The sequence below is a fragment of the Anser cygnoides genome, chromosome 21 (assembly GCF_040182565.1).
Source record: "Anser cygnoides isolate HZ-2024a breed goose chromosome 21, Taihu_goose_T2T_genome, whole genome shotgun sequence".
NCBI lineage: Eukaryota > Metazoa > Chordata > Aves > Anseriformes > Anatidae > Anser > Anser cygnoides.
In genome coordinates, this window is record NC_089893.1 from 8,565,632 (window position 1) to 8,582,909 (window position 17,278).

Genomic DNA, 17,278 nt, shown 5'->3' on the forward strand with positions numbered 1-17,278 from the left:
GCTTAGGGGCACAGATACTCAGCCTCTCACCCTCGCTTCCTCTGTATGAGCTTGGGCAAGTCCTTTAATCTCTGTGAGTATTTACTGAAGGTGCAGGAAAGCAATTAATATATTGTTCTATTTACTGTAGCAACATTATTTCCCACCCTGCCTGGCTTGCCTTCAGTAAATGAAGTGTTATCTTTGAGGATGCTGCGAAGTTTCTAAATCAGAATAAATGTAGGAGCCCCTGATATGAAGCAGAGACAGGAGGTGGCCGATCTGTTAAAAAGCATGTTTTGTAAATAGCTGGCAGCAAGAGAAACATGCTCATTTCTATTGCTTGTATCCCTGCACCAGGGATGCTCCTTTTATTTTAAGCTGGTGCCAGGGTTTGATGAATTGGACGAGCTTTTTAACATGCCAACAGATCAACAAACACTATTCCCCCTGAGGACTGAATTGGCAGGCCGCCTGGAAAGTGTTAGGGTTTCAAGGGTTAAAACCTTGCGGAAGAATGTCATTTCCATGAGCTATTTTCCCCACCCCCTCAAAGATGATAAATTATTACTTGATGAAAAAATAAAATGGCTATCACTAAGCAACTTTGGGGCAGTGAGCTGCCAGCGCAGCAGCCCGTGGAGGATGGGCACGTCAGAGGCGCTCCTTTGCATTTTTAAAGTCTTCACTCCCGTTCTTGAAACTAGAAATATTTTGATGGGGTTACTAATGCTGCCCTTTGCTCCTGACTCCCCATCTAATCCCAAGGAAAGGGAATCTTGTTGGTTTACTGGGATGGAAAAAAGCACCCAAATACTGATTTGCAGCTGTCCCAGTCGTGCTGCCCTTCAGTGAGACCCCTGCTGGGCCGCCTGCCTGGGGATGAAGGATATGGCGTGGGCAGAAGCCTTGCGTGGGCTGACAGCTTGGAAACTGGGGAGCGCTCTGAGCCATGGGGTCTTACAGAACACAGGGAGACCAGTGCACAGGGTGCTAAACTGGGAAACAGAGACGGGAGTCTTGTCTCTGCCACAGGAAAGTCACCGTGGTCTCGCTCGGCTTCCCTTTCCCCATCCTTCAAACAATGTAATACTTAGACACTACAAGGGAATCTTCTAAAGGGTCTTCAGGCATCCAACAGATACAGTTCACCTTTGCTTTATGTACCTTTTAAACTTTTCCCTATTTTCACAAGGGTGTGCATTTAACCAGGAGGACAAATCATTTTTCCCTTTTTAAACTAAGCTTGGTAATTTGTTTTAAATACATCTCATGTAAAAGAGGAGGGAAGGATGTTGAAATGAAATTAGAACTTTAATTTGGTTTAGAAATGACCCAAGAGTCTAATAGCTTCGGCCGGTAGCTGATCAAGCCCCAGAATAAATGCTGCTTTTCCCACACATGTTTTCACAATAAGACAGGAATAATAAGAGCAAACAATAAGACTGAAGTCAAGCTGTTAAGTCATTAAGGATTTTACCAAATGGCTCTGATTCCCCTCTATTTATTAACAGTCTGCAGCGAGCTGTGGACCTTGATTATCTCAGTGTAAATCTGCAGTGATTTCCTTAATTTTGGCCAAGTTACCTGACACAAAGAACGTTATCATTTAATTCAGTTCAGCTGCAAGCTCCTGAGTGGTCATTAAAGCTATCTAATGGCATCCAAGGGGAGGAGAGGAACTATTTAGGCTCTTATTAGAGAAAGCTCAAGAGAAGAAAAATATGGCTCGAACATCAGGGAAACTTGCTGACAGTGAGAGATGTATTGGGCTGTGAAGTAGTTTCCTATGGGAAGTGGTGGAAGTTCTGTTAAAATTAGCCTGGACAAAGCACTCCTGAGCTCCCTTTCTGCTTTTGTCTTGCCTCCTGTTGCTGGCTTTGCCCACCTCATTTTCCAGAGCACAATTTGTCTGCTGTCTGCATGGACTCTGCTCACCTGCCTTTTCCTAGCAGGGCTTGTCTTCCAGCTCTCTTTCACTGTCTAAAAATCTGCATCAGGCTGGCGGGTGCGTGTGGCTGAATCTAACTTGCGTTTGGACTGGAGCTGCCTTAAACTGCCAGGGGTGGAGGTACGACCGACTGCTGAATTTGCACTGTATTTCTGCCCCCCCAAATTGTTCTTTCTAGCAGTAAACTTGCCTTGAGCACAGTGTGCAGGGGCAGAGAAACAGAAGAGTAAGCTCTCCTTGGAAATTTATTGGAGGCACCGGACTCTGTCTAGAGATGATAACTCCTCTTCTGCAGTGCGGGGCTCAGGGGGGAGCTGCCGGTACTGTATTGCAGTTCTGTAGCGATCTTATTAATATTCTTTATTGCATGAAGCCTTGTCCTGGGTGTCAGGAGGGGTTAGTGCTTCTCCAGTGTCTGAAGCGTTGTACTGCTCTGAGCATCGACGTGTGGTACTTTGCTGGAAGGTTCAACTGGCAATGCTATCTTGAAAAAAAACACAACATTCAGCGAGGCATGAAAACAGTTTATGAGAACCGGTGTGACTTAGGTGACTTGATCAAAGGAGAAAAACAAAGCCAAGCCCCAACTGCCTCCTGCGCAAGCTGCGAAGCAGGAAAAAGAGCTGCTCGTGGGTACTGCTGGTTCAGCGCCGTAACTCCTTGCTCTCAGGCGTGTGTGCTATTGAACTAGGTGGATTGGGCTGAAGATTTCTCTGTCTCCCTTCATTTGCCAGTGTCTGTTGTGTTTTGATGCAAGCAGTTTGGTAGCACTAGTCCAAGCCTCAGAGCATAAGGCAGATCAGTCATTTCTAGGTGAGATGGTTATGCTCTTTTAAGGCTATGAGCAGGGCACAGGCATGTGACTGAATGGGACGAGGTGACTTTCCCTTCGTTATCTGAGTCACAGAAACGGGCTCCATGCACCTTCTTTGTTTTCTCCAGCTGCAATGAGATTAAGCAAACATGTTTTAACGCCTAGTTAGAGCAGGCTGGGAGGGTGTGCTCAGATGCTAAGATTAGTTAAGGCTTCTCAGCCACAGCAACTTGCAATATGTGTGCTTTCAGGTTTGCTCGAAGTGCAAAGAGAAACAGCGTTGTTGTTCTTTCACCACATTGGTAGTTTTCAGCTTTGAGAATTAAAAAGAGAAGTAAAAAAAAAAAAAAAAAAACACAAAACTGGTGTTAGAGCAAAAGTTAGTAATAATAAGCAGGAAATGATGATGATAATTTAATACGCATACACATGCAGGTGTTTCACGTTTGGCCATTAGTCACACCGTGTGGTGGGAGGCTCTATCTGCAGTCCCTGTTCGCTGGAGCAGTGAGCGAGGCACGGCGGAGGCAGGCTCTGCCCTTGGCTTTGGTGTTCGCTGGCCCGGGCAGCAGCGGAGCCCCCAGCCCTGCGAGCGGGGAAGGTGCAGGGGGAGGCCGGCAGTGCCTCTGGGGGCTAGTTGTGGGTGCAGCGTAGAGGTGGAGGCTGATGGTAACGTGGCTCTGCCTGGATGACGGCTCGGCTGAGGGTTTGCACCTGCAGCAGTTACAGTTGGTAGCAGAGGAGGTCTGCAGAAATCCAAGGGCAGGTATTCTGCGGGAGCTGGAGTTGCTGTGTCCTCAGAGAGGTTAAAGCAGTGGCAGCGCCTCTGTTTCTTGGGCTATGCCCTGTATTAGCGTGATGAAAATAGCCATTCCCTTTGGCTCCAAGTCATATCCTGCTTGAGTGAGGCCTTCTGAGCTCAGGCAACTCCCCTTTTACTCTTTCCTCCCAGCACCTTTATGTTATGTCCTTCAAAGCACAGAAAGTTCACTGGCCCTTTGTATTCTGCTGTGCGTTTAAAGGAGAGGAGGTAAAATATCTACTTATTGGAAAACAGAGCTAGATTTCAGCTACTCAGCTCTGAAAATGGGCTAACCAGTGATTAAAAATTGCATCCAGCAAATAGCACCAGAGGGAGGACTTGCTCAGAGGAGTACATCCCATGGCAGGAATGACGTTAGTCAGGAATATGAACCTGGATCTCAGCAATACAGGGGAGAGCTTTAGCAAGGGGGACTGAAGCTAATTCAGGTTAATGGAAGCTGTTTCTGGAAAACAGAGAAGTTTTTTGGTTTTGATGAAATTTTTACAGGAAAGGTGTTGATCTCAACAAATTGGAGGGGGGAAAAAAAATTGGCAACAATTCTGCACTGGTTCTCCAGCAAAGGAAATATGATCTCATCCACCCTCAGAGCAGCTCCATCAGCTTCCAGGTGATAATTCATTCAGCATTGTCCGGCTCCCATCAGTTTACACTAACGGATTTGTATTCGCGTTGTTATGTACACATCCAATCACAACACCAATTATTAATACAGATTTTTTTCCCTTTTACTTTTCCAGCTTAAATTCATTAAGATGATAGCCTGGTCCCACCTTAATATGGCTGTGAGAAAACACAAGTTATGCAGTGGGTCTAGCTGCTGCTGTCAATTTTTATGCCATGCCAGACTCCTGCAGCAGAGCATCTAATGTCTGTCTCCATTTCTGCAGGCACCTCAGAGATGATGAGTTACTATATGGACACAGCCATTGGCAGTGCAGGCCCTTATCCTTTGGCTCGCCCTGGAGTGATGGTAAGAAGAGAGATTGGGTTATTTTTCTATCTCTAGAAGTGGGTTTTCTCTTTGGCTGCTGTGACATTGCCAGACCATTCATTGACACGGCTCGGTGTTGACCGCTAAATCGTTCCAAGGTTTCATGTAGTTCAGAGCAGTGTCCAAATGCTGAGTGTTTACCCAGAGCTTATCTCAACCTCTTGAGCTTGCAAACCCAAGCTGGAAATAGGATCGCTGCATCGGATTTCCTGTGCTTGTCGTCAGAGGAGGATTGTTAGGGTAACCATTGTCCTGCAGCCTCCGCTCTCCACACTGACCTTCACCTGCTGTGGATGAATGCAGCGGCATCAGCACAAAGCAGATCAAGCTTTGGAAAAGCTTCGGTTGGTTTGGCTGGAGTTTTTTGGACAAATATGGGGCTTCCTCTCCCCAGGCAGTTCCTTTCTGTTTGTGGAGTTGACGGGTGGTTGTGTGCAATATACGTTACGGTGTGATGCTGGGCACGCCTGTGCCAACTGCCAGCAGCTGTGGGATGGGTTTGACAGTGCCTCGCGTTGCTCCTGAGCTGGGACTGTGCTTTCTTTGTGCTGCCCGTCATCTTATGTTTACACATGACCTTTATTTAGAGAAATCACAGTAATGGACATTTGTCCAAAAAAATTATGGCTAGTGTTAAAGATCCTAGATGAGGTTGGATGTAAGCCATAACTGAGCTGACGCAGCAAGGGATACAGACAACTTGCTAGAAAGCAGAATTTTCACCAAATTAGGAAGAAAAGGCCACTATGACACATGAAAAATGTCTAATACAGCTCGATATCTTCCTTCTAAATGATTCCAAGAATGCATTTGGCATTTAAATATTGATTGGAAATGAAGCAAAACTATTTCTGTGTGGGGAAATAATAAATTAGATGACTGAAAACATCTTGAATTTATTTACAGGTTTCACTACATGTATGTATATGTTATTCTCTTATCAATGTATTCATATATGTAAAATCCGATATGTGGTATACATGCACATACATCTATGTATGTATATATGCCATGTATTTTTATAGGGCATATGTATATATATATTTTACAGCTGTATATATAAAAATTATATCCTGTGATTATTTCCACATATCTATGTATGCTTGTGTGTGTGTATGTATATATATATATATATAAAAAATTTTACGGATCCATACAAACAAGGATGTGGATTACATATAGTGACAATCACAACCTAGGACTATATAACATATGCCTACATAACACATGATCCATACATGTATCTGTATGGTATAAGTAATGTATATAGGGCATAAGCATGTAACAGTCTATTATGTGAAGCATATGCAATAATGCATGTTTATGCACATACATACATTTATATGCGTACCTAACTATCAATAAGATAAATAATTATCACAACAATAACAAACCCAAACAATGCAAGCATCAATGTGGCCGTGAATACAAACACAGTGCTGAGAGCCAGCACATCCTTCACTGTGGGTCCCCCACAATTTTGGGGAGACTGTGGGGTCTTCTGCCTCAAATTGTCTAAAAAAAAAAAAAAAAAAGAGTTTTTAGTTGGCAGGGATGAAATAACAGCCCTCTTTTGGGGTGTCCTTCCCGTGGCACCTCAGCTTGCCCTGGGACTGTCCCTGAGGAGGGCAGCAGTACAGGTCCCTGCCTGCTGCCATTTTGATCACCACAAGCCCCCCACCCCCCTTTTCCTCCATTTTGTTTTTAAAAGGAGCTTTTTGACCTTGTCACGACCTGCTGGGTGAGTTTTGAGGTGAATTACACCAGATGACACTGTTTCTTCAGCTGCTTGACTCCTGGCTGCTCCTTGAGCCTGTTCAGCACAGGCAGTGTTTTACCTGGGAAACAACCAGGTTTAATGACAGGGAGCACAGCTATGAAAAATAGTATTTTCTCCAGAGGTGCAGATGGGTGGAAGAAACAGGTTATAGGGCTGGTGTGGTGGCTGCAATTAGCAAACCTGCCATCCTGGGGATGGGTCTTGTTGCTCCATTGACTGCTGTGGCTTTGCCTCAGTTGTTGACAACAAAAATCATAGAACCATTTAGGTTTGAAAAGACCTCTAAGATCAAGATCACTGCCGAGTCCACCATTAAAAATGCAAACTCTTCCTCCCTTTTGCTGTTATTTTGCACCTGAGTGGGTAGGAAAACGCTTTGTGACTTTCAGCTGAAAGGGGGTGGATGCTTCTGGGTTCGCTTTGCTTGCTGAGGTGACATTTTCCCTTCTCCCATGGCCAGAAGCAAGGCGCTGTCGGCTCCTGCGAGGATCCCTGGATGACCTGCGGGTTCCAGTCCGCCTGCTACCAGCCCAGGGCCTGCTACCCGCTCTGGGATGAGTCTGCCATACAGGAGGTGCCCACCGGCCTGGAGCACTACAGCACGGGTAGGACCCCTCGTCTGGGGGTGTGTGAGGAGGGGTGGCGCGTTCCTCCTTTCTTGGTGGGGTTTGGCGGTGTGCTCAGGTGGGAAGCTGAGGTTTAAAGTCCTGGTTTAATGTGCCTGAGGAGTGTATTCTCCTCTGTCTTATGTATCCATAGAAGAGCTAACAGCAGCACTTCTGGAAAGCAGATCTGTATCTCCCTTGCTGGCCATCAAGGGTCTCCCTCAGAGGAGATGAGGCTAGAAAGCGGATAAAAGCCTTAAAGCTGCTTTGCTTCACTAAAAGTTCTTCTCATGCTGGAAGTGATGTTAGTCCTCCCTGCTTTCAGGTGGGGACTTCTGCGAGGTGTGCAGGGACGTGCACGCACAGGCCCTTACGTCCAGGGATTGCTGCCCTGTTTTTTACTCCCTGGGGTCTTGACAGATGCAGGGTTTACAAGAGGATACCGTGTGCTGTAGCAAGGCAGAACTGCCCAGCTTCTTGTTGCATCGTCAGTGCTTCTAACGTGTCTAATGGCATTAGCACAGCCTTCAGCTGGTTTCTTTTGGATGATGATGGGGCCTCTGTGGAGCATGGAGTGGAGCCCGGGTCTCCTGAGTTTTAATGCTGCTATTACAGTAATTTTGGCTCTCTTGCCCTTGTAGCTCAGCTCTGTTCCCTTGCTCCTGGGGATGGTGGTGGTATAGTGTTCAGGCGGTGCAAAATAACCACAACTGGAGCTGTGTGGCTGTGCTGTGCTGTCAGGGTTGGATGGTTGTGGTGTGCGGTACAGTTAAGCCATTTCACTGACTTTGACTAGATGATACTATTCTCTAATGCATTCATACTTTCAAAGTCGTTACAAAATCGCCTGTGACTAATTCTTGCCATGCACATCGTTCAATCTGTGAATCTTGAAGCAGAGCTTTGCAGTTTGGGCTGCTGCTTGTATAACCAGCCGGCAGTGGGGATATCAGATGGGTGGTGAAGGACTCCCCAGAGACAAGGCATGAGCGAAGAGCTTTGGACCTTGGTGCAAGGCCTGTTTCCACTGCAGTGTGGTGTGTTCCCTGACCCTGTGTGCTGCTTTTCTTGGAGGTTTTGCCTGTCCACAGCAGTGTGATTGGTTTGGGGAAGAGCTTCCACCAGATATCACTTCCCCATTTGTGCTGTGGCAAAGGAGAGGGCTTGGGTACACTGTGGCACAAGCCAACCACAAAACTGAGTGAAAGAGCTCAAGTTGCATGAATGTGACCTTTGCAAAGGGCCAATATGAAGTTTATGTTTCACTTAAGTCCCACATAAGCCTATCATGAAGCACATAAATCCCATGTAAGCTTTTGCATGGCATGTGCTGGTCTTCTGTGACTTGTTCCTGGCTCGTTAGTTATGCACATTGGTCCCTTGGGAGGGGAAAAGCCCTGATGTTTAGAGACTTTTTGCAGCTAAAGAGTTCAGCAGAACCAGTAACTGTTGCGGTCAAATGTACAGTTTGAAATCTCTCCTTGGCAAATATTCAGGCATTTTGATTTTTTTTTTCCTTTGGTGAGCACTTGTGTGTTAGCTGGAGATGGACACAGAGAGCTGTGGCTGGAGAAAAACTCTGCTGTCTATTCCCAGCCGTTCTTATTTCAGCTATTTGCTCAACTCCTGTGGGTGACCTCTCTCAGCGTGATGTCAACTCTGCTCTGATGAAATCTGCCCTTGCAGCATTTGGATTTACTCAAACATTTTGCAAATCTGTGCCTGGAAAGTTTTCTTTGTGTTTTTTTTTTTTTTTCCCTACCCTCTCCCCTTTTCTGTGAAAGTGCTCTCTCCAGGGACCAACATATCTGCAACCCAGATCTTCATTACCCCATGCTGGGTCTGTGAAATTTCTTGCTGCAAAGTTTGGAGCCTGGTTCAAAGCTCAGTGAAGCCAGTAAAAAAAAAAAAAGTCATTGTCTTCAACAGGTTTTGATCCAGCTTTCATTACACCAGGACTGGTAGGACAGGCCTCTCAATCTCTTGCAATACCTAAGAATTATCTTTTAGTTCTTCCTGTTGCAGTGCAAGGTACTCTTTCTCTGATATTTTTTTAATATACTGTCGTTTCTTCAGAGTCTAGAGCAGTTTCTAATTTTAAATGAGAGGAAACTCTCATTTGTATACACTGCTAGGAACGGTCTTTCATTTCTCCTTTGTGTTTCGGGTGCACATTACAACCATTTGTCATCTATTCTTCTGGTGTACTGGAGGCTATTTTGGTTTTCATGGTCCTGGTGTTGGTGAAAGAAACAAGTCAACAAGGAAAATGCAAGTGTGAATATATCCTCTTGTAATAGAAACCCGCAATACTTCTAAAAGTTTTAGAGCTGCTTGCCTTTAGAGAAGGTATTTTGCCTCTGAAACTTGGGTGTTTATTTATGTTGCACTTAGTCTGCTAAGATTATTTGGTGATAAGCATAAAGGAAAGCTTGATGTGAATTTAGTTTGTCAATAGAGACAAGGAGAGAGATGTGGTTTTTTATTATTATTATTAGGCAAGAATTTGGAAATGTATGTAGTCAGTTTTATTTGCTACTTTGCTATCACAATCTGCAATGCATAGGTGGGGACTGTTACTGCCCGGAGAACAAACTATGCTTGGTTTCATTGCAAGTAAAAGGCACATCCCCAAAGTGTTAGAAAATAACTAGCAAGAATGGCCTGGTTATGAAAACTAGCTCCTATGGGAACAGGAGAGTAGAAGCCATTGGTTCTTGGTTGCATTATCTGGTGAGCCAAAACTAAGGGTGCTGCGTATCTACCTGATGAGCCAGGGCCACTGACAGAATGCTGTCATACTTAGCACTCAGATGTTTAGTGCCTGGGGCAATAGTATCCTAATATTACCCTTTGGTAATATTTTTCGGCTGATACAAGGTTAGGCACAAAACTGGAGTGGAGGAAAAGATTCGATAGTGGTATCGGAATTTCAGCACTGACATCGTCCCGGCTGCGCTGCCTTTTTGAGCCAAGGTCACTTTGACAACCCCTTCCACTATGAACTGGTTTATTTTTCTTAGTGATAAGGGAGATAAAACTGTTGTTAATGGCAAGAGAAAGATGAAATGACTCTCGCGGAAGAAGTTTCTATGATTGTTGTTGTGCTGAGTTAGCATTCTTGGACTGAAGGTGTTTCCAGCAGTTTGGACACTACAGGAGCCTTTGGGTGAGTGGTTCTGTTTTCACTCAAGCAAACGGGCTTGAGTTTGAGGTTTGCAAGACAAGGAATGAAATTAAAGCTTCTAGAGGAGAAATTAGAGCTGTGGGTCTGACCCTGCTTCCCTAGTTTATGCTGCTGTGAAAGCAATGCTGCTGATTTTGATCAGGCTCCAGGCACTGAGACGCTGTCAGAAATAAAAGGCACCGCGTCGGGCTGATCCCCAGCACCCAGAGCAGTTCAGGCCAGTGCCGTGGGAGGGCACGGTGCAGAGAGGACAGACTGACCCAGCCTGTGGCCGTGCTGTCTGGCCACATCGCCTCGGTGCCACCTCTCAACCCAGAGCGTTTAGGGTTTGTTAGCTTGGGGGCAGCGTGTCCCTAAGGCAGCGAGCCTGCATCCAAGTGGGCGCCTTAGGTTGGGTCCCTGCAGCCTGGGCCATCGTGGTGTCACAACGGGCTTGGCAGGAAAGTAAAGCCCTTGGAGCTGAAACAAAGCATCGCAGCTCGATGCGTTGCCCCGTGCAGACAGCGCAGGGATGCCCTTCCCTTTGCACCCACCCTGCTCTGGCTGTGATCTTTCTCGAAGCCCCGCTCTCAGCTCAGACCGGGCCGCAGGCAGAAATCCCCCAGGGGCTGCCTGCATCCATCGCGGGCTGTCCCTGCTTTTCCCCACGTTGCCCTCCTTTGCTGCAAGACCTGCTCTTTCCCCCGCTGGGTCCCGTTGGATAGCCCCGGAGGAAAGCTTTCTGTGAGCATTTTCTGGGCTGTCTTCCAGGCCCACGCACGGAGGAAGGGAGCCTGGGGAGGGGGAGAGAGGGGGAAGGTGAAAGCCGACCAGGCTCAGCCCGATGGCTTCTCCAGCTGCAGCACATTTTCCAAGTGAAGCTTAAAAAAAAAAAAAAAATCTGCATTTTTTTTCATGTCCTTTTATCCTATTTTTAACTGCGGCCTCCTTCCTTTTCTCAGCCTCCTCCAACACTTCCCCCCCTCCCCTGCGCCGCTGCCTCCCCCGCACGCTCTCCGCGGAGATGAATGGGCGTCTTTTCACAGGGCACGCACATCTGCTCGCGGCTGCGAGACCTAGCAGGACTTCTCAGGCAGCTCGTGACGGCTCCGCTGGACCGGCCCGCCTGTCCTCTCCCTCCGAAATAAATGAGGAGCGGGCAAGGGAGGACGTGGAGGAAGGTGAAGGGAAACAGCAGGTGGGGGGGAAAAGGAGCGAGCCACCGCGGGGAGGGACCAGGGAGCGCCAAGGCGGTGGGTGCTAATTCATGTCAAGGCTCAACAAAAGCCATGAAGAAAATCCTCTGTGTAGCTGCCTCCGCCCAGCCCACGGCCGCTCGATTCCCCCGCACTCGCAGCTCGCCCTGCCTCGTCCTTGGGATCCCGTTGTGGCTCTGCCACGGGGCATGAACGAGGCCTTTCTGTTGTCATCCTCTGGCCAGTGAGGCAGCGCAGCCTCTTGCAAGCCTTAGGGTCTGGAGCTGTTTATAGCTGGCTGGAATGGGTTTTCTTGACCCTTTTTCTTCCTGGCAGTCTTTGGGTTTTTCATTGGCTCTAGTTCAAGTCATGTCACACCTACCATAAATGAGTGCTCTGGGTTTGTTGAAGGGCATACACAATTTTCTCCATTAAGAGCACTTACTCGAATGTAGCGGTGAAGAGAAAAGATCCCCCTATGTCTTGCGAATGAATTGTAAAGCCACTGGCTGCCTGGGGTGTCTGCCTCTCTCCTGGCCCTTTTGCGAGGGCCCTCTGAAGGATGCTGAGCAGTTCCTGGTTTGCTCTTCACGTTAGTGGGAGCTGAACTCAGCGTCTGATCAGTGTGGATCTTCGTTTTGCAGGTGAGGAGAACACGTGCAGGCGACCCTGCGATTCCTAGTTACGCTCCCTCTGCAGCCCTGCTGTAACCTGCTGCGAGTCAGAACGTGGAGAGGTTTATTTGCACTGAAGCAATAGAATGACAAAAATCCAGGCTTTCACTTTTCTGTTTGTTTCCTGCCTGACTCTGGAAAAATCCCTGTCTCGCCTCGCAGAGACAAAACCCCCGGGAGATCCCTGCATGTTGGGTCATCACCAGAGAACGAGCACTGAGCACTTTTCCCACTTGAGCTGCAGACTGGTGTCAGCTGGGGATCGGCTGCTGCGCGGGGAGGAATCGTGCTCTGGGCAGGGAGTCGGTGCTGGATGAGGCTGGGAGAAAACGGGAAGGCTGTTGCACGTTTTTGGGGGTGCTGCCTACAGCTTTGCTAAGGGCCTCCAGCAGAACAGGGGGGCTGGAGCTCAGCACGAGGCAAGGCGCTGGTAGTGCACTGCACCAGGAGCATCACGAAAATGAGCAGCAGCACCGGCAGCTTCGGTGTGCTGTGGGGAAGGAGTAACTCGATGCAGGAGGCACTAAGCCACAGGCTGGTCCTTAGTGCCTTGAGGGTGGCTGCAGATGCCTCGTTTGGCATTGCTCTTGGAGGAGCATGGATCCCTCTGTAGGGGTGGAGTGAATCTCCCCCTGGATATACTTGTTTCCATCCTGTGCCCCCAAACGCTTGCTTCAGGAAGGCCACGCAAAGCGCAGATGCTTCTTTGAGCTTTCCCAACCCCCTTTGCCTACACAAGTGTGCTGAGACCCAGGAGCGTTTGCTTCAGGGGATACCGGGCAGCAGAGCATCCCCTCCGGGGAGCTGGGGATGCACGTGGCCAGCCCTTCTTGCAGCAGTGCCCGTGGAGGGCTTTGCTGTGCTGGCTGGAGCAGGGAGGGCAGCAGAGTGAGAGCAGCTCCTGTTTTCTCTCTGGATGGACAGGGCTGGCTGGGTGATGCTGGGTATGTGCAGGGCAGGCAGAGGGGGACGTGGAGAGCATGGGGGGGCTGGGACCCTGAAAACAGCCTGTTTCTTTCAGCTCCTGGCAGCGTGAAGCACCTCTCTCTCCCTCCAGATGTTCACTGTGTTTATAGCTGCTGAAGCAAGAGGCTGAACTCTCTCATTAATACATTTCTCTCTCCCTCTCTCACATTGAAGCCAGAAGTCTCAGCTCAGAGGTTGCAGCTGGAAAGGAGCTGGGGGTGAGGGGTGGGAGAGAGAAGGGAGGTGTATGCGAGCCTCCCATCCCATTCAGCTCCCCCCTCCGCTTTCCTCCCCCCGAATCCTCCCAAAATACACATGCCCCGAAAAAAGAAAAACACTAGCAGATTTTTTATTTCAGAAAGTAAACACTTAGGCCATGGGGGTCTGGAGGTTATGGGAAAAGAGGAAACCATTGGGCTAATCAGGCCGGGACACACTTCCCCTGCTGAAATAAACCAGAAATCATTGCATTACAGGGCGCCGCCGCGGTTAACCCTGGTGCTGCCAACACAGCTGAGCGCCGGGGAGCTGCGGAGAGCTCGCAGCCTGCCCACGCGTTCCTTCCCTGCTCCCTGCTTCTGAAGCCAGAGCGAAGAGCTGCTGCGGAAGGGGAGCCAGCGCGCTGCAGCGGCCCTTTGGCATGCCAGCCCCTTGGGAGCGAGTCGTTGGGAATTTTTAGTAGGAAATTAAACCTTTTTTTTCTATGGTTTATGAGCCGTCCTATAGAATTTCATAGCTATTCTTGCCTGAGAACTCTGCCTGACTGCTGCAGACATCTACAGAAAGGAAAGCTTTCTCTGCTTGGGTCAGCAAGATTTGGGGGTAAAGTCTGCAGACCCTTGAACAGTTCTCAGAAAGCTTTCCGCCCTTATTAGGATTGCATTAGGTGTATAAATTATGAGATTACTGATTACTTGGTTGCAACCCTTGGGGAAGGAATCCTTCCTGCTTTCTTTTATGCCCGTGTTTGCAGAGCACACAGCGTATGGGGTCTGCCTGTGGGACGGGGGACCCTTGATGCTCCTGCAGGCCGAAGGATAGCTGTAGTCCAGGTGTAAGGGAGCTAGTTGGCCCTTTGTAGCTACTTTACAAAGAGAGCTCGATTTTCTCTCTCTAAGCCTGGTGTTGGGCTTCCCCTGGCTCCGTTCACAGTGTGAGTTGCGTGCTATACATACCCCCGTGGATACCCGCGACCAGGTCTCATGCATCTTCCGACTGCTGCAGCTCTCTGGGTTTCACAAGGGCTGGATCTCTGAGCGTGAATGTTTATCGCTGTAAGCGGGTATTGGAGATTGTCTGTTACCACAGGCCCGGCTCTGTTTCATCAGCGCTCCTTGCTGTGGTTGCTGACGCCCTTTTCATCCTGCCAGGCTGAGATTGCAGGGGAGCCCCGTGGGCTCAGCACGATGCCCGTGCTCACGCAGCCTGTGGTGGGGTGCGTGGTGCTGCGCTTCGGCGCCCCGAGGCTGCGCTCGCCCTGCAAGCCGCTGCTGGCAATCACCGGGAGGGAGCAGAGCCGAGAGGAAAACCCAGCACGGAGCGCTTTGTAGCCGGGGGAAAGTGATCTTCCCAGTGACACCGCTGCGGGAGGCTTTGCCTCATCTGTTTCAGTAAGCGCTGGCGGTGAAAGGTGCCGTCACCGGTTCCTTGAGCCGTCCGCCAGGCCCTTGCAGCGTTCCCACCAGAAGGCAAAGCCCCCGATAGCGCGCGACCGGGCAGCGCTGCAGACCTGCGGGTCCCGCCCCGCTATCTCAGGAATGCATTTGAACAGGAGCTGTTACTGCAGCCTCTGGAGGTCGAAGCTTCAGATGGAAATCAGGCTGTATGGAGATAGTCCCACAGGGCAAATTTCAGAATTTTTGGAGTTGGTGTTCAGCTCAGATAAGCCCTCGAGAGCTCAGATACTTTATCTGAGCCTTATCTGAGCTATTTGCATCACTTCAGCCTGAGAAACCATGCTGTCAGACGTTTGGGGCGGGGATGAGTTGTCTTAGGATGGTCTGTCTGTCTTTTTATTATTTCTAACACACAGACACCTCCAGGACGGGGCTGTCCTGTGCCACACACAGCTCAAAGGCTGGGTAGATGGAGAGCAGGAAGGAGAAATGCCCTGCGCAGATCCATGCGGTTGTAAGGGCAGGGTTAGGACCGATGTTCCCTGAAAGCTCTGTGACGGATGGCTTCTCTCTGCTCCCTTGCTAAAATTGAATAGAAATAAGGCTGAGCTGCCCGTGTGGTCAGCTGTGGGTGATGTGATTCCTCCTCTTCAGAGCAGAGCCAGGTCTGAGATTTCTCAAATGTGGTGTGCTTTCCGTGCCTTGTTTCCTAGACCTTTGGGTTTGTGCAAAGACCCTGCTTTGTGCACGTGAAGTTCCTTACCTTGCCTGGAGCTCCTGGGGGCTGTGCGGGGTCAGTGCTCTTTTGCTGCTCTTGTAGCATCTCCCCTCTTCGTTCCTGCTTTGCAGCCACGATCTGTTTGACCAAAAGCACCCCGGAGCCCCCGGTCTGTGTAAAGCAGCATCCTCTTCCCTTCCCAGCCTGCGGGGCGGCTTCATTCACCCAAGCTCCCAGTCCTGGTGGCTCTTCCCCAACGGTGATCTTCTGGAGGAAGGGTTCTCAGGGAAAAGAAAAGTGGATTTAGGAGAGTCTAAAAGCTGGAGTTTGGAAGACCTTGGCTACGTGACTTAACAGGAAGTCTTCAGGCATTTAAACCATGCTGGTTTCTCTTGGAGTGAGATGCCTCAGTCATTCAGAAGCCTGCCTGTGAGCAGTTTCTCACGTCGGAGATACAGATGATTAATTCATTGCACATTTTATTGCGATGCTTAATTCATTGAGGTCAGGCAAGTGGCTGGAAGTCTCCAGAGAATGGTGTTGTACAAGTGCTCAATACTGGGAAAAAAAACCAGAACAGACATCTGAAGTGACACCCAGGCACTGGCGGGGCTGTCCCCTTGGAGCTATGTATAGCTGCTGAAACACGTGCTGAAGTTTACGCGGCCCACCGGATGGGCCTTCCCCGGTGGGGATTTGTATCAATAGGCTGTGAAAAAACTCGCAGCGGGTCAATTGTTGGCTGTTTCACAATGGATTCAATGCCGCTGCTCTCCTGCAGCTGGCTCAGGGAGGGGAGGCTGCCTGGGGCAGGCAGGGCTGCCGAGGCTGAGCGCGTCGGGAGGACCGTTTCTCTGCCAGCGAGCGGAGCGGCCTTGGAGGAGCTGCAGCAGGAGGCTCACCAGCCTCCAAGTGGCTCGTGTTAGGTGTGGGAAAGGCTTGGGGTGAAGCCTGGGGTGGGATTTGTACGTGGGCTTCTTCTTGGCACGAGGAGATTCTCAGCTGGCGTGAGTTGGTGCCGGTCCGTCCTTCGAGAGCTGTGTTTGGAGACCTCCGGTCCCCTCCCCTCTTGGAGGCAGGGCTCCCCATCGGTGGTTTTCCTTCCCCTGCCATGCTCCAAGGGCAGCTCAGAGTTCAAGGCCAGGAACCAGTCTTGAAACCCCGAAGCAAGCTGCAGCCTGCCTGAAAAGCGGGCCGGCTTCACCCCGCTCGGTGGGAACGCTGCCATTGATTTCGCTGAAGGGGAGTGGGTGCGTGCACCGAAAAGCAATACAGTAAAGATCAACAGTTCATGGCAGGACTTCCCTTCCTGGAAAGGGAAACAAGGCTGCTGACATGGCATATGCTGCGTGAGCAGCGCTACGTGGCAGAAACACTTGTAGATATTTGTGCTTCCCGTAGAGCGAGTGGGACGGAGCAAAATAAATTGCTCCGCCGAAGTGGGATGTGATTTTAAGAAGCAATGGCCCAAGCTACTTCTCCCCAACTCATCAGCGATGACTTTTCAGGAGTCGCAAATGCCTTTCTCCCCTGGTTTGCGTGATTCACCCTCCACATGCAAAGTTCAAGGCGGGCAGAGGGCACTCGTTTTGGCCGGAGCGATGTCGGCATCGAGGTAGAATAGGAAAAAAGGAGGAGATGCCCCAGGGGAGCCTGCTCATGGAAAATTTCTAATTTGGTCAGCTCCAGGCATCTCACAGAGGAGCCTGCGCTTGGGAGATTTCAACCCAGTTTTGCAGGCTTGAGAGGCACGAATAATTATGGAAGGCTGGGATGGAAATAAAGCCGGCATCTCAGTCCTGCCCTGGACCAGCTCTTCACCACGCCGCAAGCCCGGGGTGCCCGTGCGTGCTGTGAGACGGCTCCGGGGGTGCTCAAACCTTCCCTGCCCCTGCTCTGCATCCGTTACTGCCTCACCCTATGAGACCAGATGCTCCCTTTGTCTGGCAACTTTTGTTGTGTTCCTATCCAGGCAAACAGCTACTAGGCGAAAGTA

At 49.5% G+C, this 17,278-nt stretch overlaps 1 protein-coding gene across 2 annotated transcripts in view; it reads left to right on the top strand.

Annotated features, from left to right (window-relative positions):
- Positions 1-17,278, top strand: part of ETS1 (ETS proto-oncogene 1, transcription factor) — a 77,414-nt gene that overhangs the window by 2,308 nt on the left and 57,828 nt on the right. The window contains exons 1-3 of one of the 2 annotated variants that reach the window (XM_048063359.2): positions 1,763-2,050; positions 4,458-4,540; positions 6,802-6,946. In XM_048063359.2, the coding sequence (XP_047919316.1) occupies positions 4,469-4,540; positions 6,802-6,946 (217 nt within the window). In that variant the 5' untranslated portion in view covers positions 1,763-2,050; positions 4,458-4,468. Of the gene's footprint in view, positions 1-1,762; positions 2,051-4,457; positions 4,541-6,801; positions 6,947-17,278 lie in introns of those variants that run through there. The other variant, XM_048063358.2, reaches the window with a different exon arrangement.